Source organism: Pezoporus wallicus, unplaced genomic scaffold (genome assembly GCF_028554395.1).
Source record: "Pezoporus wallicus isolate ANWC-B61680 ecotype Strahan unplaced genomic scaffold, APGP_CSIRO_Pwel_v1 scaffold_11491, whole genome shotgun sequence".
In the NCBI taxonomy this organism is placed as follows: Eukaryota; Metazoa; Chordata; class Aves; order Psittaciformes; family Psittacidae; genus Pezoporus; species Pezoporus wallicus.
Window position 1 is genome coordinate 717765 of NW_026642649.1, and position 22091 is coordinate 739855.

Genomic DNA, 22091 nt, shown 5'->3' on the forward strand with positions numbered 1-22091 from the left:
TATTTTTTTCCTAAAAACCAACAAAAATAACATATAACTTGTTAGGGGAAAACTATTACTGTGTATTGGTTAAACTTTCAATGTAAAAAGACTGCTAAAAAGCTACAAAGCAGCACTTTCTATCCATCAAACATTGGTTAGAAGTGAGGATTATGTGATCACACTGTGTGTTTGACAGCCTTTCTAGTCCCAGTGCAGTCACAGTGTTGAACAACATGATGTATGTCAGCCAAGTGTCCTGGCTCTTCTGTCACTGCAAATGCTCAGTAGCTTGTGGGATGCAGAACACCCTGGGCAGGAAAGCATCCTCAGTGTGGGAAAGGCCTGGGGGTGAGAGAACAGGAGCTGAGGTGAGCCCCCGGGGTGCCCTGGCAGTGATGGACACCAGCAGCATCTCAACCCTATGGGCAGGAGTATGGTCTGTAGGTGGAGGGAAGGGATTGCCCCCCGCTATTCAGCACTCCATAGACCACGTGTGGACACCACATCTCCAAAATGAACTGCATCCCTGCTGGATGCAGCCCTGAGCAACCTGCTCTAAGCTTTGAATGGGAGCTGGGACCAGAGGCACCCCGCCATGGTCCCTTCCCACCTGAATTATTCTATGATCCCATGACTCCACTGACTCACAAAGCAAGTTGGCTTGACTTGTGGAGACCTCTCCTAAATAAAAGTGTTGGTTTTCTCTACCCTAGCATGAAACCACAGGCCACCATTCAAACGCACCACTTCAGGACTTCGCTGGAGACTTTGTTATGACAAGTGCTTGCATTTGATTGTTTTGCTGGGAACAAAATAATCTCCTCTGTTTATACTGAACAAAAAGAAACTATAAGTCATTTCAGGGGAGGAGGCAGGAAAGGGAATATTTAAGTCAAAATTGCCTGGTGTTTAGCACTGTGCTTTTCTAGAGTGTTAGGATGGTTGATGGAATATGGAATATTGTGTTTCCAAAAGGCTAGTTTAAATCCCAGCTCTGTGTTGAGAAACCCATGGCACTGGAGGGACATTAAATCAAGGCATCAGCTACCACCCATGCTTCTGTTTGCTCCTGTGGTAAAACAGAAGCAAGCCTGTTGCTATGGGGTCATCATTATGCCCATCAATGTAGAGCTGAAAACTGGTCAGTAACCAGCTGGTACTTGTGAAAGAAAGGTGAACCAAGTACCTCTCTTCCTGGGTAACTGTGTGCTCTGGGAGCTAATAACCTGAGATCCACTTTGGGCAGCATCAGACTCTAACACACAAGCTTTGGGTAGCTCTGACCTGTCTGAAAGCCTGCTCTCAGGCGCCCTTGCACTCATACAGCAACGGCAGGGGAGTTTTGTCATGCAGTGACAGCCGGCAGAACCTTTGGTGAGCCTGTGTCTGGGCACAGCTGCAGTCATGCAGCTGCCCTGATGCTGTCTTCATTGCTGCAGGACAAGTCCAAGCTTACAATCTATTTTTAATAACCTTATGGTCGACTCTCACACTCTCCCTTCACATTTCATGCCCATTTCTTTCTTCACAAGAGCATTTCAATACCTTTATAAGGTCTTTCTCCTTTTCTTCCAGCCACGTCTTCAGCTCCTGCCAAGATGTCTGTCACAAGAAAAGGGTTTGCAATGGCTGAGAGTGGGCAGGATACGGCACAGGGAGAATCACAGAATCCCAGACTGGTTTGGGTTGAAGGGACCTCAAAGCTCCTCCAGCTCCAACCCCTGCCACGGGCAGGGACCCCTTCCACTGGAGCAGCTTGCTCCAAGCCCCTGTGTCCAACCTGGCCTTGAACACGGGGTTAGAAGATGGGAGACCAAACACAGGTCACATGCCATAAGCTTTGCATGTCTCCATACCTACCAATAGGTTAACTATGCCATTTGATTTCATTCCTATCAGAAAACAAAGAATCAAATCCTCACCGCACCGGTTATTTGCAGCTGCTTTACAAGCAAGAAGGTGAAGTGCCTGTGTGTGTGTGCTCAGTCTACAACCCACTCTTACTGCAGTTATATGTAGAAACTGGTGTAAGAGCCAGCTGACCAGAAAGCAGAAAGTCCTCTTGCCTTTTTTTACCAATAGCAGTAACTCAGTCCTTAGGTGATCTTGCGCTTGGGGTTAAACTGCAAAGCCTTTGGATGAGGAACTGGATTTGTCCTTATGCATGTAAGATACCTGGTGTGTACCAATCACTCCCCCTGCTTAAGGGCCCTGCACACCACAGGTTAGTGCTGGCTTTATTGCCAACCAGTGTGTCTTCACTTCCATCCTTTCCCAGAGAAGATGCTTTTGCTCCAGTCAACCAGGCCTTGGGAAGCAGGGGTCTGTGGGCACTTCTGTAAATCAAGTCAAAACATGTAAAGGGTCTGTACTACACATTCTGTCAAATCATTATCAGCAGGATATGTTACAGTTCAACTACTTGCCTTCAAATGACTGATGTCCTCTAAGTGCAAGACCTGCTGACGCTGAATGAGTTTGTATTCATGGAATGTGGAAATATGAACATTAAAGCCAAATATATATCATAAAAAATGAAAAATAGAGATGTGTTATTGAAGCAACAATGCAGTAGAGAGTGGGGGCTTTTGTCTCCATTCTCTTTATACAAGGGCTCTTGATGCTTCAGACCTGTGTGTTTCTATTCAAGACAACAGAAAGCTCCCCTGTGAGGCCCAGTTATAAAAGAGCCTTGCACAGAAATGAAAAGGTTTCTAAAGATGTGTCTTTGCAGGAACAGCAGGACCAAGGACATGACCTCATCTTCAAAACATGCCTGAAACATTCAGGTAACAATAGGTGCCACTTAAGAGCACTGGAAAAACGAAGGCTGATCTCGAGGTAAGTCCTCAAGTACCTTAAAATGTATTTTGGCCTCGTTTGCTGTTGTATTTAACTGTCAGGACGTTCACAGGATTTGGAAAGTACATAAATAAAACCTGTTTTCTCCCTCGTTTGCAATTAGCTACAGCAGAGCATCGCCTGGCCTCACAAGTTTTCTTTTACCATGATGCTGTTGGTAAATATTCCAGAGTGAGACTGCATGTGTGCTCCCTCCCCATGTCTGCCCAAAGCACATCAAACAGAGGGGGAAAGCTCTTTTGAATCACCCAGAAAGATTCTTCCATCTACATGGAATACAAGTGACGTGCTCATGGTCTCACCATAGGCAGGCACTATGAGATGGGTGTGGGTCCTTGACCCGTTAGCAGCCCCTGTCCTACCTCCTTTGTCTGCCACTCTGGTTCTTTCTGGAGGGCTGCAGAAGTGAAGCCTGCAGCATCCTGTTGCAGCTCAGTCCCTGGAGGGGCGGGCGTTGTCTGAAAGCTGCAGAATTAGGATGTCAGTGAAGGATCACAGCCTGGGCCACCCTTGTGGTGACATGAGAATAAGCAAGGCAGGAGCAAGAGCACTAAAACCTGAATTCCAACTTCACCTTAACTTCTGCATCGCTTTCCTCTCCCCGTGTATGTTTTTTACTGGGACGTGAGATGATTACAAACCAAACAAATCTAGCCTTTCTATGTGCCACCAACTTAACCCAGTTTGCAACCAGGGACAGCTTTTGGTGAACTCCCCACAAGATTTTATCCCATTCACCTTTTTCTGTGCTTTTTCATTGTCTGGCTTGGCCAAGACGTAGGTGCACCAAAACCCAGAGGGAACAACCTGATCTCCTGTTTGTTTTAGCCTAACAAGGATCAGGAAGTTGACAAGATCACGGAAAGAAATTGCGTTTTCCTGGTCAGTTTTGAGTGGGATGGGAAGTGCCCGTGCTTCTGCTCAAGCCTACGTGACACCAGAAGGTGTCCACCTCATCACCTTCTTATGCTCAGTGCTCTACAAGTTGTTGGCTGTCTGCTTGTTGTACAAGATGCGATAGCGAGGGAAGCTGCTCAGAGTGCACTCACCCCCTGAAAGACGTGATTTTGCTGAGGGACAGCTTGTTTTCATCAGGAAGATTGGAAACCATCGTGCTGAGATCCTTCTTCACACGCTGTGGATAAAGTCACATCTGAAAACGGTCCTTTCCTACGAAAACATGGCACACAAAGATCTGCTGCTTTGCATCAAACGCTGTGTCATGTCCCGCCTCCTGCAGAGCTGCAATGAGATGCTCAGGTGGACTATATAATGTCCTGTCCCAAATTCCTCAGCTATGACAGACCTCACGGTGGGTTGGCTCTTGTACGTATGTTTGTGATACCAGAGTTCTCCAGATTTTGAGACAGGCTGGTAGAAAACCAGTACAATTTATTCCATAGCAGCAGCTCCCATGAAACCGCAAAAGGCAAACATAAACCCCTTTGGTTCTCTCTTTTTTTTTAAAGCCATGATAAGTCCTATGTTAATTTTAGTATTGTAGCTGATGGATTTATTCATTTTCACCTTTTGGAAGCATCTTTGCTGCCCTATTTATACAGTGAAACGATTAGGCTTTTCTTCTGGCATCCATGAGAAGGATGACAAATGGGAGGGACAGATTTGGGAGAGCTGCCCTTCTGAGTGCTACAGCTCCTGGGCAGCCTGCAGCCCCATGAGGATCTATGGACAGGAGTGGCGGCTGCACAGCCAAGCACAGCACCAAAATCCCTCAGCTGACTCCAAAGGACAAGAGTATCTGGGCAGTGTAGGTAGGGTGATGGAGGAAACGCAGGCATCTCAGTCCAGCAACGTTAAAACTCTGTCATAACCCATGTTTTTACTGAATAAGGCACATGAGAGCGAAGATAATGGAGGATTCACACAACACTATACTCTTAGGTACCATCTCTAAACTGCAGGATAATCCCAGTTAACCCAGACAAACTTTACTCATAGGGCAGATGACATCCCTCATCATCTCTTCTCTCTCAAAGCTGCTTTATGTGCCTTGATTCCCCTCAGTTTGACCATCCAGCAGAGAAATGACCTTAGCTCCTTACAGGATTTTGTCTTCTGCAGTATCCTGTAAATACTTGCACTGTGGAGCAGAAGGAGAAGGGGGGCAGAGGGCCTTGAGACATGCTTGCACTGTCCCTCTACCGTCTTTCACACCTTCACACCATCCTGCCAGCTGGGCCTATTTACATCCCCCCCCTCAAGTGAACCCTGCACCCAAACCAGAAACAAACCACAGCAAAATAAGAAAGAGATGGAGGAAAGCATGTCATGGAAAGCTAAAGCCAAGATGCTGAGTGCAGAAGATGAAGAAGTGCTTTCCCAAACGTGGTTGCAGGTGTATCTACCACATCCAAGCCCCAGGGCCCTTTGGCTATAGTGAGGTGGCATAAAACCATAGCGGCTCTCTCAATTCCCATTGAGAGCAGTGCATATAACTTCCCTGTGTTGGTTCTGTCAGCAAAGCAGCTCAGCTCCCTGGGCAGAGACAATTAATTTTGTCACGCAGGGCTGCTTCATATTCAGGAGCCAGTTCAACAAAGCACTTAAGCAAAGGAATAATCACTGACTTGAATGGGAATATTAGGACCTAAAGTTAATTGTGTGCTTTTAAAATTGGGCCTTATATCATGCCAATCAAATCATTAGTCTACTCAATTACAAGCTCCAGCTAACAAATACATGCCCTGGACTTTCTTTCCTCAAAAGGGGAAACAGATGCAGATAGGGCCTTGAAAAAGCTATCAACATTCAGTAATAACATAGCAAAGAGTAAAAACGTGTTGGTTTGTTCTTTGTCAACCCTTTCCAACCAAAAAATGCCAGTAGGACTGTCAGTGACAGTCATATACTTCAATGAACAAATGGACTATGTATTAAAAGCCAAACAGGGAGTTCTTCTCCTAGCTTGAGGCAGTCTCAGGGGAATCACATGAGTTCTGAGGTTTTTAGTATGCATCACAATAGGCCTACCCAAAAGTGCCTCTGAGAGGCAGAAGGATTAACAGGGCAGGGAACAGCAGGCAAGCCAGGATGCTATCTGCAAGGTTTTGTACCCACAGCTGAAGATGGTGATTAGAAGTGACGCATACTTGTGAAGCCAGATATATTCTCACATGGGCATAGGCTACGAGCAGGCTCATGAAACAAACCACCACAGACTTCTTGCTAACCAGCAAGTAGTATCTTATGCTATACAGCTGTGCTTAGACTAACCACAGAGGCATCCTAACCTAAATACACTGATGAGTTTATTGATTAAACCACGTACTTGTATAGAAGAGTTCAGCGTCAAAACTTCCAACTCAGCAGAAAAGGCATGATGGACAAAAGCAGCGGCTGCGGTGGCTCATGCAGCAAGCTGCTGCCTTATGACATCTCTGTTTGCCACGCTGTTACCGAGGTCTGCGGTGAGCAGCCCAGCTAGGATGTCATTTTCCAGACACAGTCTCTGAGGAGCTACAGATGCTAAAGTTAGATGCGATACCCGCTAATGTACGGGTTCAACAACCTGGACCAAATTGCTGCAGCCCATGCCTGACCAGCTGGAGCTGGTGTTATTTCCAGCAGTCCCCAGATGGATTTCTCACTCTGATTATAAACAGAAGAATGATTTTGTGGTTGTTGCTGCTGTTTTGGGTTCATGTTATGGTTTGGTTTTGTGCATCTTTGTGTTTTAGAGATGTGGCTTTCCACGTCAGCCTCTAGGGAGGGGTTGGTTCTGTACACTGAAGTCTGCTTCAGAAGGCCACTACTGTGACTGCAGAACAGGAACTATAAAGCTGGCTGTTATGATAATTAGCATTAGCAAGCATTATGCCATTAGCTTTTAGTTGCGTAGGTGTGTGATGTGTTAGCAGGGAGTGTTTAATTTTAGTTCATACACCTATTTGGTATTCAACTATGTTCAGCTATGGACTATGAAATAAGTCTGTCTAAACCAAGGCATTGTGGTGTTTGTGCATGCACGTGTGTATGAATACATGAAAAAGGACAGGGAGAACAAAAACAATACCAGCCTTCGATTAGGTATTTTGGACTCTGCATCTGCTTTTGAGAAGATTTAGAGATGAGAATGGCATTCAGAGTTCCAGGAAGAAGCCATGTCTTCACTATAGAGGGAATGGGAGTGAAGTCTTAAGACTCTTATCCTGCAGGTAGGGTCTATAGAGGTCACTGACTGAAAGGTTCGGGATGTGATACAAGAGGCATAGGTGATTAGGAAGGCCAAGTTGGCTTGGCTCAGTTTCAAACAGCAAGAGCTATCTCCCTGAAGGAGCTTTACCTTCCCTTCCAGCTCAGACTGAGCTTTGTTGGGCAGCGATCATCTCCCAGCAATGTACAAGACGAAGCCAGTGCTCTGGGCCTCACACTGAATGCCAGCCCCTAGGTGCATCCATAAGGATTTCAATTTTAGCAGCTACAGCTCAAATGAAGGATGTTTAGGCTCCATGTTCAGCTGACTCAGCAGAGAGTATCAGCTTGGTTTTCCCATTCACCAGATCTCCTAGAAACATCACTAAAACATTGTGACCGAGGCAAATAAGGGAGTCTCAGCCTTCAGGCTGAGCATCCCAGATGTGTCTGGTTAACCCTAACAGCTTGCTGGCAGCTGTAGTGCCAGCCCTCTCCCCCTCTCCATCCTCCCAGGACTTGACAAACTGGAAACGCTGTCTCCTCAATGGAGGAAGCTGGCTTTGAGGAAAACCTAGACAGAGTTGGCTTTGTTCTGCTCAAATTTCCTCATTCCCCTCATTTTGCAGTCTTGCTGGTGTCATATTCCTGACTTCAGGCCTTTATTTCTAATTTCCATTTTCTGCTTGTGCTCCTTCACGTGTTATGGCTGTTTTCTTTCTCTGAAACATCACTGGCTCATCACAGACCATGCACTTCACCCTGTGCAAGTATTGGGGCACTGCTCACACTGCCCACAAGGCGCTTCTCCTGTCCTCCAGAAGAAGGTGAGGGCTTGTGGTCTCCAGATGCAGAGAGCCTCACTTGAACAAGACTGTTCTGTGGTACAGATGCCTGTCCTACTTGGGCAGCTGAATGGCCATTTCTACTTTATACAGAGATTTTTTTGCTTGTGAAAGATAAAATGGGTAAAAACCCCTACCTCTGATTTCATCATTGCTCTGCATTCAGCATGAGCTTTCAGAGTGCAATTTCATGGTTGATTCAATGGTATTTTTATTAAATCCCCTGTTTTTTCCAAGTCTGTTTGCTCAAAGAAGGATGAATGCTCAGATAATGGATCTCTGCACCTTGTTTTTAGCAAGCACAGTGCTTGAAGTACTTCAGGTTTCTTCCGTGTGTTTGGAAAGACTTGATTTTCCTCTATTTTTCATTTTTTTAAAGCTGGAGTTGGCAACCATGACAACAACATGCCAGCATCTCAGCATCTGAACTGGGATAAAAATAGCTATGTTTTTATGCCTTGGGTTAGCTTTTCACCTCAGACAGCTCCTAAAGGCATGGCCCGTTGCTTAAGGCTGGGAACCTTCCCAGCAAACCAGGACTTCTCTGTTTGTTCCAGGAGAGGAGCAGACAAAAAGTGACTCCAACAAAGAAAGCTTTGGAGTTCATAGAATCATAGAATAGTCAGGGTTGGAAGGGACCTTAAGATCATCCAGTTCCAACCCCCCTGCCATGGGCAGGGACACCTCACACTAAAGTTCCTTGTGTTTCCAGTTTACTTTCACACACTTCTGCAGCAAAGGAGCTGCCTTGCCTGTGTCTGAGCTGCTTTGCTCTCCTCTCTTGATCAAGGACTTTGACCCCAATTTGACTGATAAACTACACTGGAAAACCCAAGTGTAGAATGCAGAATATAGACTGTGGCCTCAAAACCTGTTCTGTCTGCCCACAGGCAAACTTGTTCACAAAAATAGCCACCACAATAGCAGAAGCAAAGGATGTTTGCTATTTCATCCTCTGCACAGCTTTTGACCCTTCAGAGACTGCAATTCAAAAGAGTCAACTATTTCCCATCTGGAAGAGTAAGAAAAAGACTGAGGAGGAGCAGGAAAGGGAATGAAAGACCCATGGTCAGGAGGTGGAGTCTGCTGCTCTTCTGGTGATGGGGACTTTGTCTTCACACCTGCCCTCACACCCTTTCCCTGTCCCATTTTGCTCCATCGCTACCCTCATCCTTAATCTTCACCTTGCTACGTTGTAAGAGGTTTTTTTGTACACAAGAGGAAAGAACTGGCCAGCAAATAGAAGAGAAAAGCCATGCCAATTAAATGCCATTTTTCTCTCTTTCCATGGTTCTGGGGGAAACTTTGTAAAGTTCTGTTGCTTTTCTCTGGAAGTGATGGCATGAATCAGGCAGTTTTCTCTTACAGAGGCAATTGAAGGCTTTCGAGTTGCTGGTGTGATTTATTGATGGGCATGGTCAAGCCATCAGGACAAATTACTCCCAAAATCAAGCAGGTGAGCAATAGCTGTTGGCTTATTGCTGTGTCTTTTACTGCCTACCTGATGGATGCTTTTCACTGGCAGGAGCATAGACGTGTCTGTGCCTGCAGGGATCCAGCCTCAAGAGGTGCTGTACCCAGCTGCCAGCCCTTGTGATGCAAACAGTAGGCATGGCGGGGAGGGATGTTCCGTGCCTAGTGTCAGCAGCGGCCACCAACACCATCGACTGCTCACAGAGCTAGGGCTGTACAAGCAGATCAGTCTTTAAGAGCCATGGTACAGCCACATTCTCAGGGAAAGTGCAAACTTTACTCTTCCAAGAAGCACATCTCAGGGATATTTAATGCTCTATATAAGCGCTGAGGATGAGCAGCTCCATAAAACCTTATAGCTGCTTTTGAGCTTGAGGCGACAGTGAGGTTACTGGATTTCACAGGTTAATGGGAAAAGTTCAGTTCTGAAAGCCCTCTGACTGCTGCTGAAAGGCAAAATACAGCCTACGAGTTAAAGCAGAAGACACGACAACAGGAGAAAAGTAGTCTAATTCCGATTCAGTAGCAGACTTGCTTTGAAGAAATCACCTGAAGTCTTTCATGCCTTACCTTCATCACATGTAATGCAGGACTAGTGGGCTATTATGCAGTTGAGACCAATTCAGTGCTGTTTCTTAGTTTTTCATTTAGGTACAGATGCAAATTCTTCTGTCCTTTCTGTTTGATAAAAGATATTTCTGTGTCTTTCTTACACTGAGCTGGTAAGTTACAAGAGTATTTTCCAAGCTCAACCAGTAATGGAAGCAACAGTTTCCTTATTAAACCCTAAAAAGAGCAGTTGGACATTGCCAGGGACAGCATTATATTTTCTCCACTATTGCCTTTAATCTTGTAGAATCTTAACATAGGGATAGAAAAGAACATTTAATGATCTTTTGGGTTTAAAAGTCCCCAAACATATCCCCTTCGTTTTGAAGAAAGAACGTCCTTATTCTGAGCACTTTCATTATTCGTACCGAAACTCCTGGGAATGTACCTTTGAGTTTTTGAAGAGAAAGGAGTTTGTCCTGCTGCACCACTGATAGAGAACAACGTCTGGAAATTAAAGGGGGTGAGGGAATAGTAGCACCCTTGTGCTGTTCTGCCAGATTTCTGGTGGCTGATATATCAACTGGGTACAACTAAAAATAATAGTGTATAATGAACAGGATCATGATAATCTCATAGCAAATCCCTGCCAAAACTTTCTTCTTTTCGCATGCCTTATTCTCTTCATTTATAAAATCACCGAGTCAATACTTGTAATTTATAAAGCGACGGCAGTGTACAAAAAGCACCCGCAGAGCAGGTCCTTACACCTCTTTGGAAGACTACCATTTGCTAATGAGACAAGCATCTCAGCAGTACCAGAAAACATTCAGCCCTCAGGGCTGCCCTGCTTCAGGACTGCCACATGTATTTTACCATTGCACCATAAGGAAAGTTCCCTCAAGGGCTCCTAGGGCAATATATTCACCTTTCAGGTATTACCTGAGCGACTGAGAGGCTGAGTGACCTTGCTATGGGAGAGGAATACTTGGGTGTAGATACCCACCATGGCAGGGGGCTGGAACTAGATGATCTTCAAGGTCCCTTCCAACCCAAACCATCCTGTGACTCTGTAAGTGACTATAACACATGCTGTCACAAGTGCTTTTCAACTGTCAGCCCAATTAATCCTCTTTCTTCTTGCAACTGCTTACAAGCAGATGCAATTAGCAATAACCAGGAATATTTCATACATGTTGAGCAGAACAAGAGCGCATAAAACCCCCGAACACCTCCCCGTGGTCCCATGACATTTGTCAGCTGTTTGTGGTTTATGTGCAGTGGGTGATAACCAGGAAGGACACGGAGCTGTGCTGCAGTTCCTCAGCAGCTCTTCACTGCAGCATCGGGGAGCTGCACAGAGCGAGGCGAGTGTCCTGCTGTGCTGCTGGAGAGCCCACAGGTAAGTGGTACCCAGCAGTGGTACCCAGCGGATGTACTGCAGGCAGACAGGCAGAGGGGTGCCTTTTACCTGTCACTTCAGAGGCGAGGAGGGAGATAAACTCCAGTGAGAAGGCTGCAGGTCTGGATGGAGCTTAGCAGTTCCTGGTGGGAGGGAAGCTTCAAGCAAAGCCGGGAGGAAACACTGCAGGATGGAGGTTAAAAGCGCTTCGGGTTTGAGGTCTGCTGCAGCAGTTGTGAATGTCAGATTTTGTGAAACCTGTGGAAGCAAAGGAGAAGGTGATTAAAGGTGTATTTGAGGAGTCAGTGTTGCAGGAAGTGCACCTGGCTCCTTTTAGAGCAGCATCCACGCTTGCTGAAAAAGAATGTATTAAAGAAAATGTGAACCAGAGAGACAAGAGCAGCGTTCTTTGTCTTGAAACAAAGGGTATTTCCATGGTCCTTCTGCTCACTTCCTCATAGGCTTTGACATTCTCTCATCACTAAGTTTTTCAAACCCACCCCAGATGCTGAGGATCACGAGTCCTTATGGTAGTCAGAGGGTTGCCAGCTCTGCCTTCACTTCTGTGCTTTCAGGCACCCTCTCTGAGGCTCTCAAACACTCACAATGCTCAGCAAGGTTTAGTGTCCCCTTCTTAAGGAGCTTTGGCTTAGCCACTGGTTGTCTGATCCGATAATGAGTTTCACACCCCTGTTCTCCTGTTGCTCAGCATGTACAGGAGGCCATTGGGAAGGCAACAAAGGAACCCTGGGTGATGGGGAGAGGGTTACTGTATTGGTGCTGCTGGGCTTTCCTTCATTAGCCAGAAGGAGCAGCTCAGTTCCTTTCCCAGTGATGAAGGGAAAGAATAATATGAGCTGAGCAGCACGGATAAGTCAGGCAAGATAGAGCAGTAGCTGGAGGTCAGGAAAAAGCGAGTGATCAGAAGGTACATCAACAGAAGTGACCTCTGTCACCAGACGCAGGCTGCTCTGTGTGTACATTGTTTGGGTAACTCATCAGTGGTGTTCTGCCCGGACTCTGTAGCTTTGCTGGGTAGTCATAGAATCATTTAGATCATGCACCAGGTTTGTCGTCTTTATCTCTGGAGCAGCAGTGGCAGCGTTTTCCTGCCCCTGTTGCGAACCCACATCTCCCTGTCCCTCCTGCTGAGAGGACAGAAAGTAGCAGACTTGATTGTTCACCTTCCCCTGCAAACTGCAGCTCTCGTCTTCGAGGCGGCATCATCAGCTGAAGCACACAAACAACTCAGAGCAGGGAAAAAACACGCTGCAGGTTTGAAGGGCACCAGATACTCCACAATAACTCTCCACACACTTGCTGCTGCGCAGGAACATCTTACTACGTAAGAGCATAAACCACCCCAGTGTTCTTAGCACCCATGGAAAGGCATCACTTCTTTGAGTACACTTAGTATTTACTGCTCTTCAGCTGATGAGCCAAACACAGACTCATCTTTCTTAGAGAACTACTGCACAGATCACATATTATTTGAAAGTGATGCTCAGAGCAGTTGAAAGAGTGAGGTCTCTTTTGCCTTGCTTTGATTATATGATTTGATTGCACGATTATATGCCATAGGGTTGCACTACATTTTGGTATGTAAAGCAACAGGCCTTTCAAGTAGATTGTCAGAAGCAGCTGGAGTCTGAGAAGATTCTGCTCACCATTTTGGAAGTGGAAAAGCCAGCAATGCCAATAACTGGATAAAAAATCCGGAGCCCTGTTACTGTTATGTATAGATTCATGTATGGATAACATTGTTATGACATCCAGCTGACCCTCAGTAAGTAACCTTACTTTATCCTTTATCCTGACCTTATCCTTTATCCTTACCTTAAGGTGTCTTTGGGAACAGAAGCTGTTCATAACTCTCATTCTGAAACTGGCAGTAGCTTTAAAACACAAAGCTAGGGCTGTAGAGCATCTTGAAGAGAAGAAACAGGGTGCAGATGTTGTGTATGATACCAGTTGAGGCAGAGGACCCTCCTGTAGCAGACTGCTGCACACACACACTGCGGCTGGACCTCCCTAAGTTTCATGTCCCAGCAATTAGTGGAGATGCTGCTTAGCCTTAGTGTGACACAGGTATCATGGATAGAAATACAAGCGATGCACAGTGCAATTGCTCACTACCTGCTGACCCATGCCCAGCCTGTCCCTGAGCAGTGGTCAGTGGCTTCTGACCAATCCTCTCCAGCTTCTGTACCATGGAATTACGTGCCATGGTTTGGAATACCCCTTTGGCTGGTGTGGGGCAGGTGTCCTGTCTCTGCTCCCTCCTGGCTTCTCTTGCATCTGGTCACTGGCACAACATGAGAAACTAAAATGTTCTTGATTTCGAGTAAGTGCTGCTTGGCAGCAACTAAACCATCAGTGTGTTATCAGCGTTGTTCTCACACTAAAGCCAAACCACAGCCCTGCACCAGCTGTTGGGAAGAAAACTAACTCTCTCACAGCCAAACCCAGCAACCACTTTATCAGCCATTCTGTGATGCCTTCCATGATGAAACAATTTGCTCAGTGGATGAGGACAGCACCGTGGATATCATCTACCTGCATTTCAACAGGGCATTTGACATGGCAAATAGATATCTTTGATACTTAGGATATAAGGTATGTTCATTATCAGTCTAGCAGTACAGGTATTACTTTACTTTGCTTTCTCTGCTGCTCTTAGGCAGACACTGTTACACTAATGCGGGGTGGTTTGTCCCTTTGCCAACAGAGGCAGCACATTTTAGCATACTAAATTTCATCAGTGTCTGTATGTGTATATTCAGCATGAAGGTGGTCATCAGTAAAACGATTTTTCCCACACACCTAATGGTAGTGTTTATATCATCTCTGCAGTCAGCAACCAAATGGAATAAACAACCTGGGAATAAAACACTATTAGTAATTGCAGTAAGCATTTTGAGGGTGAGTAGCAATAGGTTTGATATATTACATACAATATTCTTCCTTACAATACAGTACCTGCCTCAGCAGGCAATTAGTGAGAGGCTAGCCCAGAGTTCAAATGGATTTTAGGATGATCACTGACTTTTCAAGGTGAAGGGAAGGGCTTTCTCTTCTCAGAAAGCCACACATGCATATGGGATCGGCATGGTACTGCATCTATGATTTCATTCTCTGCAGTCTAATGTCATCCTTATGGCAGGAGTAATGCATCTCCTTGTCAGTCAGCTCCCCTCCTCCATTTTTTTATCCTAGTGAGAACAAGCTCTAATAAGAGTGAATTGCTGTGCTGGATTCCTGATGAAAGGCACATCCTGAACAGCCTCCCGGCATGCGGCAGAGGCGAACGGGTGAAATCCCTCAGAACAAGGTAACAGTAAAGTTGGTGACTGCTGAAGTGTGCAGTGTTAAAGAGACACCTTCCCAGAAAGGTCCATTTAGATGGGAGTTTGCATGGATGCCTTTTGTACATGGCTGTAAGTGCTCCTCCCTCCCGTCCCCAGTGACAAACACTGAGGCTAAAGCAGAGTGTCAGTAGAAAACAGAAGTAGGTATGGGGAAAGCTGGGTGAATTGTTCGTGTTAGAGCAACTGGGGTTTAGTTTTATGCTCTCTCCTCCCCACACTAATAAGGAAGAAGTGCAGCAGGTTTTAATGTGGGTTGAGGTTTGGGTTTGTTTGCAGCACTTCTCTGTTGAAAGCTCTGGATTACGGCAGGAGCTGAAGGGGAATCTGAGGCGGTTTTATTGATGCGCGCTACTTCAGTGTGGAATGAGGTGCAGTTTTGGTGTTCTGAAGGAGGGAAAGGTGGTGAGATCAGACTGAAGAGGAAACAGGCTTCCTCCACAGCACTCTGCCTCAGGTACTTCCGAGTAATAGTGCCTGGAGACTGTAACTTGCAAAGTGGGGATTTTTTCCCCCTAAATTAGTTAAACGGATGTACCTGCAGATCTATTTCTGCTTTTCAGAGGAGCTTTAGTTGGGATCTCTGCTGTGCAAAGACATGTGAAACAAGGAATTGCAGGTCACCTTTTCCCCTATACTCCTCCAAAACATCCTTCCAGCTGTGTCACAGGCAGTATTTCTCACCCATAGGATGCCTTGCACCGCCTGGGTGACAGCCCCAAATCACAACTGCTTCAGAACCCAGAAACATTTTAAGAACCCTATAATCTACGCAATGTTTGTGGCTCTAATTGATGCTGAACATTTTTCCTCTTGTAGATAATGAATATCTTTCTATTTGGGTGCATGAAACAGTAAGGCACGTTAGAAATATGAGTCAAAAGTATGATTTGTTGGTAGCAGATAAAAGTTACTCAAACTATTTACTGCCTGTCTGCTAAGACAGAAGCCAAGACAACATGACTGACTTGAGAAGGTACAGGACTTGATTTAAGGATACATTAGCTTTATACCTGGCTTTGCCACAGAAGCTTCAGCTTTTTAGCTGTAACATGGGGAGAGTGGTATGTTTGCCTTGTAACAGAGGTTTAAGATCAACTGCAGAAAGCTACTAGGTAAGAGCTAGGTATTTCTACCGTGATCACTTTTTAGTGTTATCTGCCCAGTGCTTTAGCTGTCAGCTACTGTTAACATTGCAAAATGCAAAGACAAGCCATCACATACCAGTCTGTTGCGAAGAGCCACAGAACAGTATGTCCCTTGTGTTTCTTCAACCGAATGTGAAGCAACAGGATGTAGTCAGTTATAACATCCTTACATAAGACTATATGTAAATGGTGAATGTTAATACCATTGACTTCAAAACTATGATACTGTTCTGACAGGAAGGAGTTAAGCTGCAGGAGGGCAAAAGTGACCTAGCACAGACTCCTCACACAGACTCAATCCTGCAGTGAGACAGCATTTACCACACACACCGCACAGCAACCATCACTGATGCTTACTGACAGGGCTAATGGGGCTTTTCTACTAAAATCTCCTGGTTCCATGTTGCCAGCACCACGCAATGGTGTAGCAATGGTGCTGGATGCTGAGCTACAATCCTGGCAGAAAGCAGGGCTGAGACACAGTGCTGGGCTTTAGGGTGAGCTTTGTTTCATCCTTTACGCTTTTAACCGTATCCAAACCCACAGTCAGTTACAACAGACATATTTTGCTCCTGTCTTACCCAGTTTTCTCAAAACACTTTTAAATGATCCCCTCCATTCTGGGGAATGACCTTTCCAAATGAGTGTCTTTGTATCTTGATCATTTCAGCCAGTAGAAGAATGCAAGTGTTCGGAAATGGGAGGCTTTGAAGACCTCCTTTGGCTAAGAAATGGCTGCAGATCAGGGGATCCTGTGATGCAATCATAAATCCTCCTGAGTCTCTGTGTGCTTATGGGCAGCCCTACCCTGCCATAGCTGATGCTCATGGTTGTTGCTTTGCCATAGGTTCAAAGAAAGCAACGACTCCTTAAAATATCAGGTGTTTTGCTTTTTGTTCTTAGAGCCTCCGTAAAATGAAGAGCCAAGTCACCAGCACCTGAAGAGTGAAGAGAAACCCTAATCTGTAAGTACAAATAGAATGAACAAGCCCCTTGGCTTGTAAGGCTTTTAAAACCATGTTTGAACCTTGAGAAAAAGCAAGCATCCAATTGTCCGGTTGTTTTATTTCTAACACATTTTAAAGCTGTTCTGTTTTCATCACTGGTATTTGTAACTTCCTGGGACGGGAAAACATTGCTTCATCCTTTTTCATATTGCTATCCTGCAGTTCTGCACTGCCTCCTAAAATTGGGAGGCAACTGCTGTTGTTTACATCCATCTTTGTGCGTGTGTTTGATGTTATCTAATCTCTGCAAAGACCAGAAGGTTAAGTTTGTTCTCTTTGATAACTTACAGCTAGGGCAGTCAGTAATTATTGTTAGGAAGGTTCCATCGTTGTGTGAAAACAGCCAAGACCTCAAACCAAAGAGAATCAACTGCACATGTTTTTCCACCCCATTTGTTCTTCAATAGATTAGATTTAAACTAAAAAGCATCAGTATAGTGATGAGATAGCCTGCAAGACGTGGGGCAACGAGCTAGTGAATGAAGTAGAGGTATCACTAAAAGTTGCTTGAAAACGTCAATATTGTCAACACAGTCAACAGGTGGTATTTCATATCTGTAATTTATGTTTTCCTCTGAGCAGAGGTTTGCGCTCCAGATATCAGATGTGTGGGTTGTTGGGTTGTTTAAATGTGAATTCTGCAGTTATCCCAGTGACACAGCCTCCATTACCATAACACAGCATGGGATTAGAGCAAATCGAAAGCAGTTACAATGCCCTCAACAGGAAGCATCTCTGAGACTAAACGGGGAGGTGTGTGAAAACAACGCACATTTAAAACAGGCATTGTTATTCGGTCCTGCCTCCAACCCAGTGTAGTTGGACGCAGAAACGTCGGTTCTGACAAACCCTCATTTTTCTGTTTTATTAAAGCTGTCAAAAATAGGAATCTTTCCTTTGAATTGAACTTCTTTTCCCCTCCAAATTCCTACAAAACATCTCCGTTGGGTGCAGGCAGGCTGCAAACGCTGCTTCTGCAGAACCCAACTGTTGGAACACACAAAGAGCTGTGTGAGGACTGCCAGTCCCTCAGCAGAGGTATACTGGTGATACAATTTGCAGATGCTTGTTGTACAGAGCTCACTGTTTGGCAGGGATTGCAGCAGTGTCATTGGTTTTGACAAATGAGGGTTTTTCTTAATAAGCTGATATAATACTGATATAACATAATGGTGACCGATGAAAATAGGAAGCAATGAAGGGAGCAATCCACTGACAGGCTGATCTGGGTTGATAAGTCAGGAGCAAAATAGCAACATGGATTTCACCACTGCCGAATGCATCCAGGAACCAAATAGGAGCACAGTGCTGATGGAGGCAGCTCAGTGAGGAGCCACAGGGATGGAGAGAAAACAAGTATCTTTGGTCTCTTATTGCTACTTATCTCTGGGTATCTATAGGGAGAGGCAAAATTTAACAAGGGGTTTTAAATCTGAAGGCGGAACCAGGACGCGCGATGCCTGGAAGCTGAAGTTGTGCACAGCCACTCTGCTGCCATCAAAGCTGGTTTATAAACCTGTTCCGGGCATTTCCTCTTTTCCACAGAAGAGAGAACTGTTAAAGAACTTCTTTCCCCTCCCAGCTTGTGGCAGGATGTGCCACCTAAAAACCAAAGCAAGCAAAACACCACACTCAGAGAGAGGAACCACTCTGTGAAGTCAACAACACTGCAGTATTTAAAGCAGGACTGCAGAACCTCACTCAGGAGAAAAGCCCTCTTGTGCGGTGGGATTCAGCAGTGAAGTGGATGACATGAGGAGTCAGTTTGAAGTTCCAGTTCAGGTAGCAGCAGCAGTATAACTGCACAGTACAGAGCACAGCACTGTTCAGTCTTCCCTGCTTCTTTGCCATGACTCTAGTGGGAACATTCTCTAGATGCTTTCATAGATGCAAACATGCTTCAGCATAACACCCTTCCTGAACCTTCCTCTCCTACAGGATCCTGCAGTACCTAAAAATCCTACCAGAAGTTACATTTAGAATGATAAGAATCATATCTAATACCTCTCTGAAGCAGTGATAGATGAAAAACATATAGCACAGTTACTGAAGTTGCTATTAACTCTCATCTGACCCTGGCTCAGGCCAGGCAGGCTTATTTGCACTAACCCAGGATGTCCTTTCCTAACGTTTTCTAACAGCTCATTTTGTAACACCCAATTACCACATATGAGATGTGAAATGTCCCTGAGCACCAGGACAGCACAGCCCATGCTACTCGGTCTGGCAGGACCTGAGCAGGATGGCCATGGAGCCTGGGGTGCCCACGATGTTTAATCCCCTGCTCAGATAAACTATCCATGGAGAAGGAGCTGACTGCCAATGTGTGCAAAACTCAGCTCTCAGCACCACAGAATCTGCAGCTTTGATAGAGCAGCATATGGTTATTATCTGGCCCTGGGAAGGGCAGATTTGTGTTGCAAATAAACAAACTGATGAATGAGTAGCAGAAAAATCTGAGATTAGTTTAGATTAGATATTTAAAACATGCAGATGCTCAGAAGAGAGAACTAACAACACAGGGAGATCAAACCCACCACAGTCATGTCATTTCTCTGAGGATCTGTTTTCTCTACACATTACTAACTCATGCTTGGTTTCAAGGGTACGGCTAGCAATGTCTTAAGGACTAGAGCAGCTTCTCTGCCCAGCCTTCTCAGCCATTTTTGCTCCAGGCTGGATAAAACTACTGGTTGCAGCTTGTACCAGCTGTGAGATTCCAGGATTATCCGTTGAGGAAGATCCAGTTGGAAAGCTCTGCTGGATTTTCAGATGGGCCCTCTCAATCCCACCTTATCTCAGCCTTTATTCTTTCATTCCTAGAATACGTACAAGGAAGATCTCAGGAACATGATTGAAGAGAACAGGAACAGCAGTGACTCCTCTGCCTTCACTCACACCAACACCACGAGTGCCATCCTGATTGCTGCCTACTCAGTTGCCTTTGCGGGGGGTGGAATTGGGTCCATCACAATGTCATTCGTGCTGGTCAAGATGAACACTCTGTCTGTGACCACTACAGCCATCATTAACCTGGTCATCGTGCACAGCCTCCTCCTCTTCACGGTGCCCTTCCGCCTGCACTACTACGTCAACAAGAAGTGGGTGTTCAAGATGACGCTTTGCAAAGTAGTGAGCGCAATGGTGCACATCCACATGTACCTGACCTTCCTGTTCTACGTGGTCACGCTGGTGATCCGGTGGCTCGTCTTCTTCCAATGGAAGGACAAGGTGGAGTTTTACAGGAAGCTCCACGCCATTGTGGCCAGTGCCGCCATGTGGGTCTTTGTCATGGTTTTTGTGGTGCCGGTCTTGTGCTTGGAGTACGGACGGTCAGGCTCATACAACGAAACAATATGCTTCAAGTTCCACAGGGAGCTACAGCAGGTGAGCGTGAAAGGCCTGAACTACGCCATTATTGCAGCCGTCGGTTGCATCACCTGCATCCTCTTGGGTTTGCAGATTTTCATCCTGGTAAAAGTGTCCAGAAGACTTTCCACCTCCCTCTGGTCACACCAAGAGTTCTGTGCCCAAGTCAAAAACCTGATTTTCATCTGCGTCATCATCATCTGCTTCCTCCCCTATCACCTCTTCAGGGCCTACTACATAGAGCACATGAGTGATTTTGACCAGTTAGAAAGCTACAACGAAGTTTTTCTGAGCCTGACTGCCCTCAGCTGCCTGGACCTGCTCTTCTTCGTGCTGAGTGGAAGCCGCCCCTTCAAGCAAAAGGTGGTCATGCTCCTCAGCAGGCTGTCCTGCTGCTAGCATCCACCTCCTGCAGCGAGCCCGGTGTTTGACAGGCATGGCAAACCCCTCCTGACCGTGTCAGGTTGGGCCCTGGAAACAGAGCAGCACGCTCATGAAGGGCTCTATGCGCTTGCTGAAATCATGGGGTGAACCACCTCCGGTCCCTTAGCTGGAAGGTTACCTCTGGGATGTCCTCATGGTGCTACCTGGTCAGTTGTGGATGCACCTGGGGGAGAGGGAGGAAAGGGCATGGGCTCTTCTGCCATAGTGCTTTTACATCAAGGTTTGCAAAGTCAAAGACACTAGAAAGAGACTGAAGAAGATCTGCAAAGGATGTAGAATCACAAATAGAAAGGCAGGGATTTATGGAATAAAGTGCAGATTTGTGAAACATAAAGGTCTATATGATTTCCCATATGTATTTTTCTTATTTATTCTCCTCAAGCTCTCATAAAATACCAGGGAAGGTGCTGTTCCTCCTGAGCAAGTCTCTTCCTTCACTGTACAGGCAAGCGTAACCTTCTAAGTGAATTATTTAAAAGAAACCAGCAATAAATAGTAAATTCTTAAAATATTTTCTCAAAATCACCTTCTGGAGGTGGCGTCACTGCAGCAGGAAAGATGGAAAAGTGTTTTGTTCTTTTTTCCACACTATGTAAATGTCTCTAACACCAAAAATCACACTTTGTTATGGGAATGAACGCTGTAAGTTCAAGCAAAAGCCTGTATTTTATTTACAGAATTGTTCCATTAAAGTATATATATATTTAATAGTGAAGATCATTTTATTTAGATCATTCCAACAGTAATTGTCTCTTAAAATGTCAACTATTTTGAGTCTCCAAGGTAACAATGATTATTTTATCCTGATGTTGCTTTTGTGCAATCCTGAAGTTTATAACTAATTACTCACAGTATCTTTAGCTTGAAATCAGTTCTAAAAACTTCATACCCTGTATTGGTGGAAATAAAATGCTACTGCTTGGATTGGAGGGATGGGAAAAGCTAAAAAGCTTGTTCTGTCCCAGTGAGGCGTTGTCAGTTGCTGTCTCTGAGCACAAAATTGAATTCCACCAAAAAAGAGGAAAAAGTCAGCAAAACAATGCTGTGAAAGACACTGAGGCATTCATAGCTCAGCTGCTTTACCCCTATGCCAGAAATGGAGTATAAATCTCTAAGTGCTATAACCCAGGAGAGCAATGGCTCGTATATCTTTCTTCTTCTTCACATCTGTATAAGGTCACAGTTTTTCATCTGGAGTCAGAGGGATGGTATTTTAATCACTTGGCAAAGCAGAGGGCATCAGCTGGTCTGTTTCCTGTGAGTGTTTCCTCATGGTGCTGCTGGAGTCCACCTTTTCATATCTCTGCGTCTTTCCATTCCTCTCTACTCCACCTTCACCATCTCTTGCACATCAGACAGCAGCCCAATAACGGCTGGTTGATCTTGCTGTACCTGTACAATCTTACTGCTGGGCTCGTTGTTTTTGGTCCCACCAAGATGGTTACTTCACAGGATCTGATCTCCTTTACAGTCGTTCTTCCCTGCCTTCCATC

General features: G+C 45.3%; 1 protein-coding gene across 1 annotated transcript; it reads left to right on the forward strand.

The window, feature by feature from the left end:
* The first annotated feature begins 9255 nt into the window (after positions 1 to 9255).
* Positions 9256 to 20663, forward strand: LOC130611124 (probable G-protein coupled receptor 141). The gene is made up of 4 exons (XM_057431551.1): positions 9256 to 9297; positions 11145 to 11265; positions 17659 to 17831; positions 19609 to 20663. Exons 1-4 carry the CDS (start codon positions 9256 to 9258, stop codon positions 20551 to 20553), a joined length of 1281 nt encoding a protein of 426 aa, XP_057287534.1. The 3' UTR covers positions 20554 to 20663.
* Positions 20664 to 22091: the final 1428 nt, after the last annotated feature.

Excerpts from the sequence above, each read along its gene's own strand:
- LOC130611124 (XM_057431551.1), top strand. The coding sequence starts at position 9,256 with ATGGTCAAGCCATCAGGACAAATTACTCCCAAAATCAAGCAG. Across the intron at positions 9,298-11,144 it reads TTACTCCCAAAATCAAGCAG|TGGGTGATAACCAGGAAGGA; the intron begins GTGAGCAATAGC and ends GTTTATGTGCAG. Across the intron at positions 11,266-17,658 it reads TGCTGCTGGAGAGCCCACAG|CTGTCAAAAATAGGAATCTT; the intron begins GTAAGTGGTACC and ends GTTTTATTAAAG.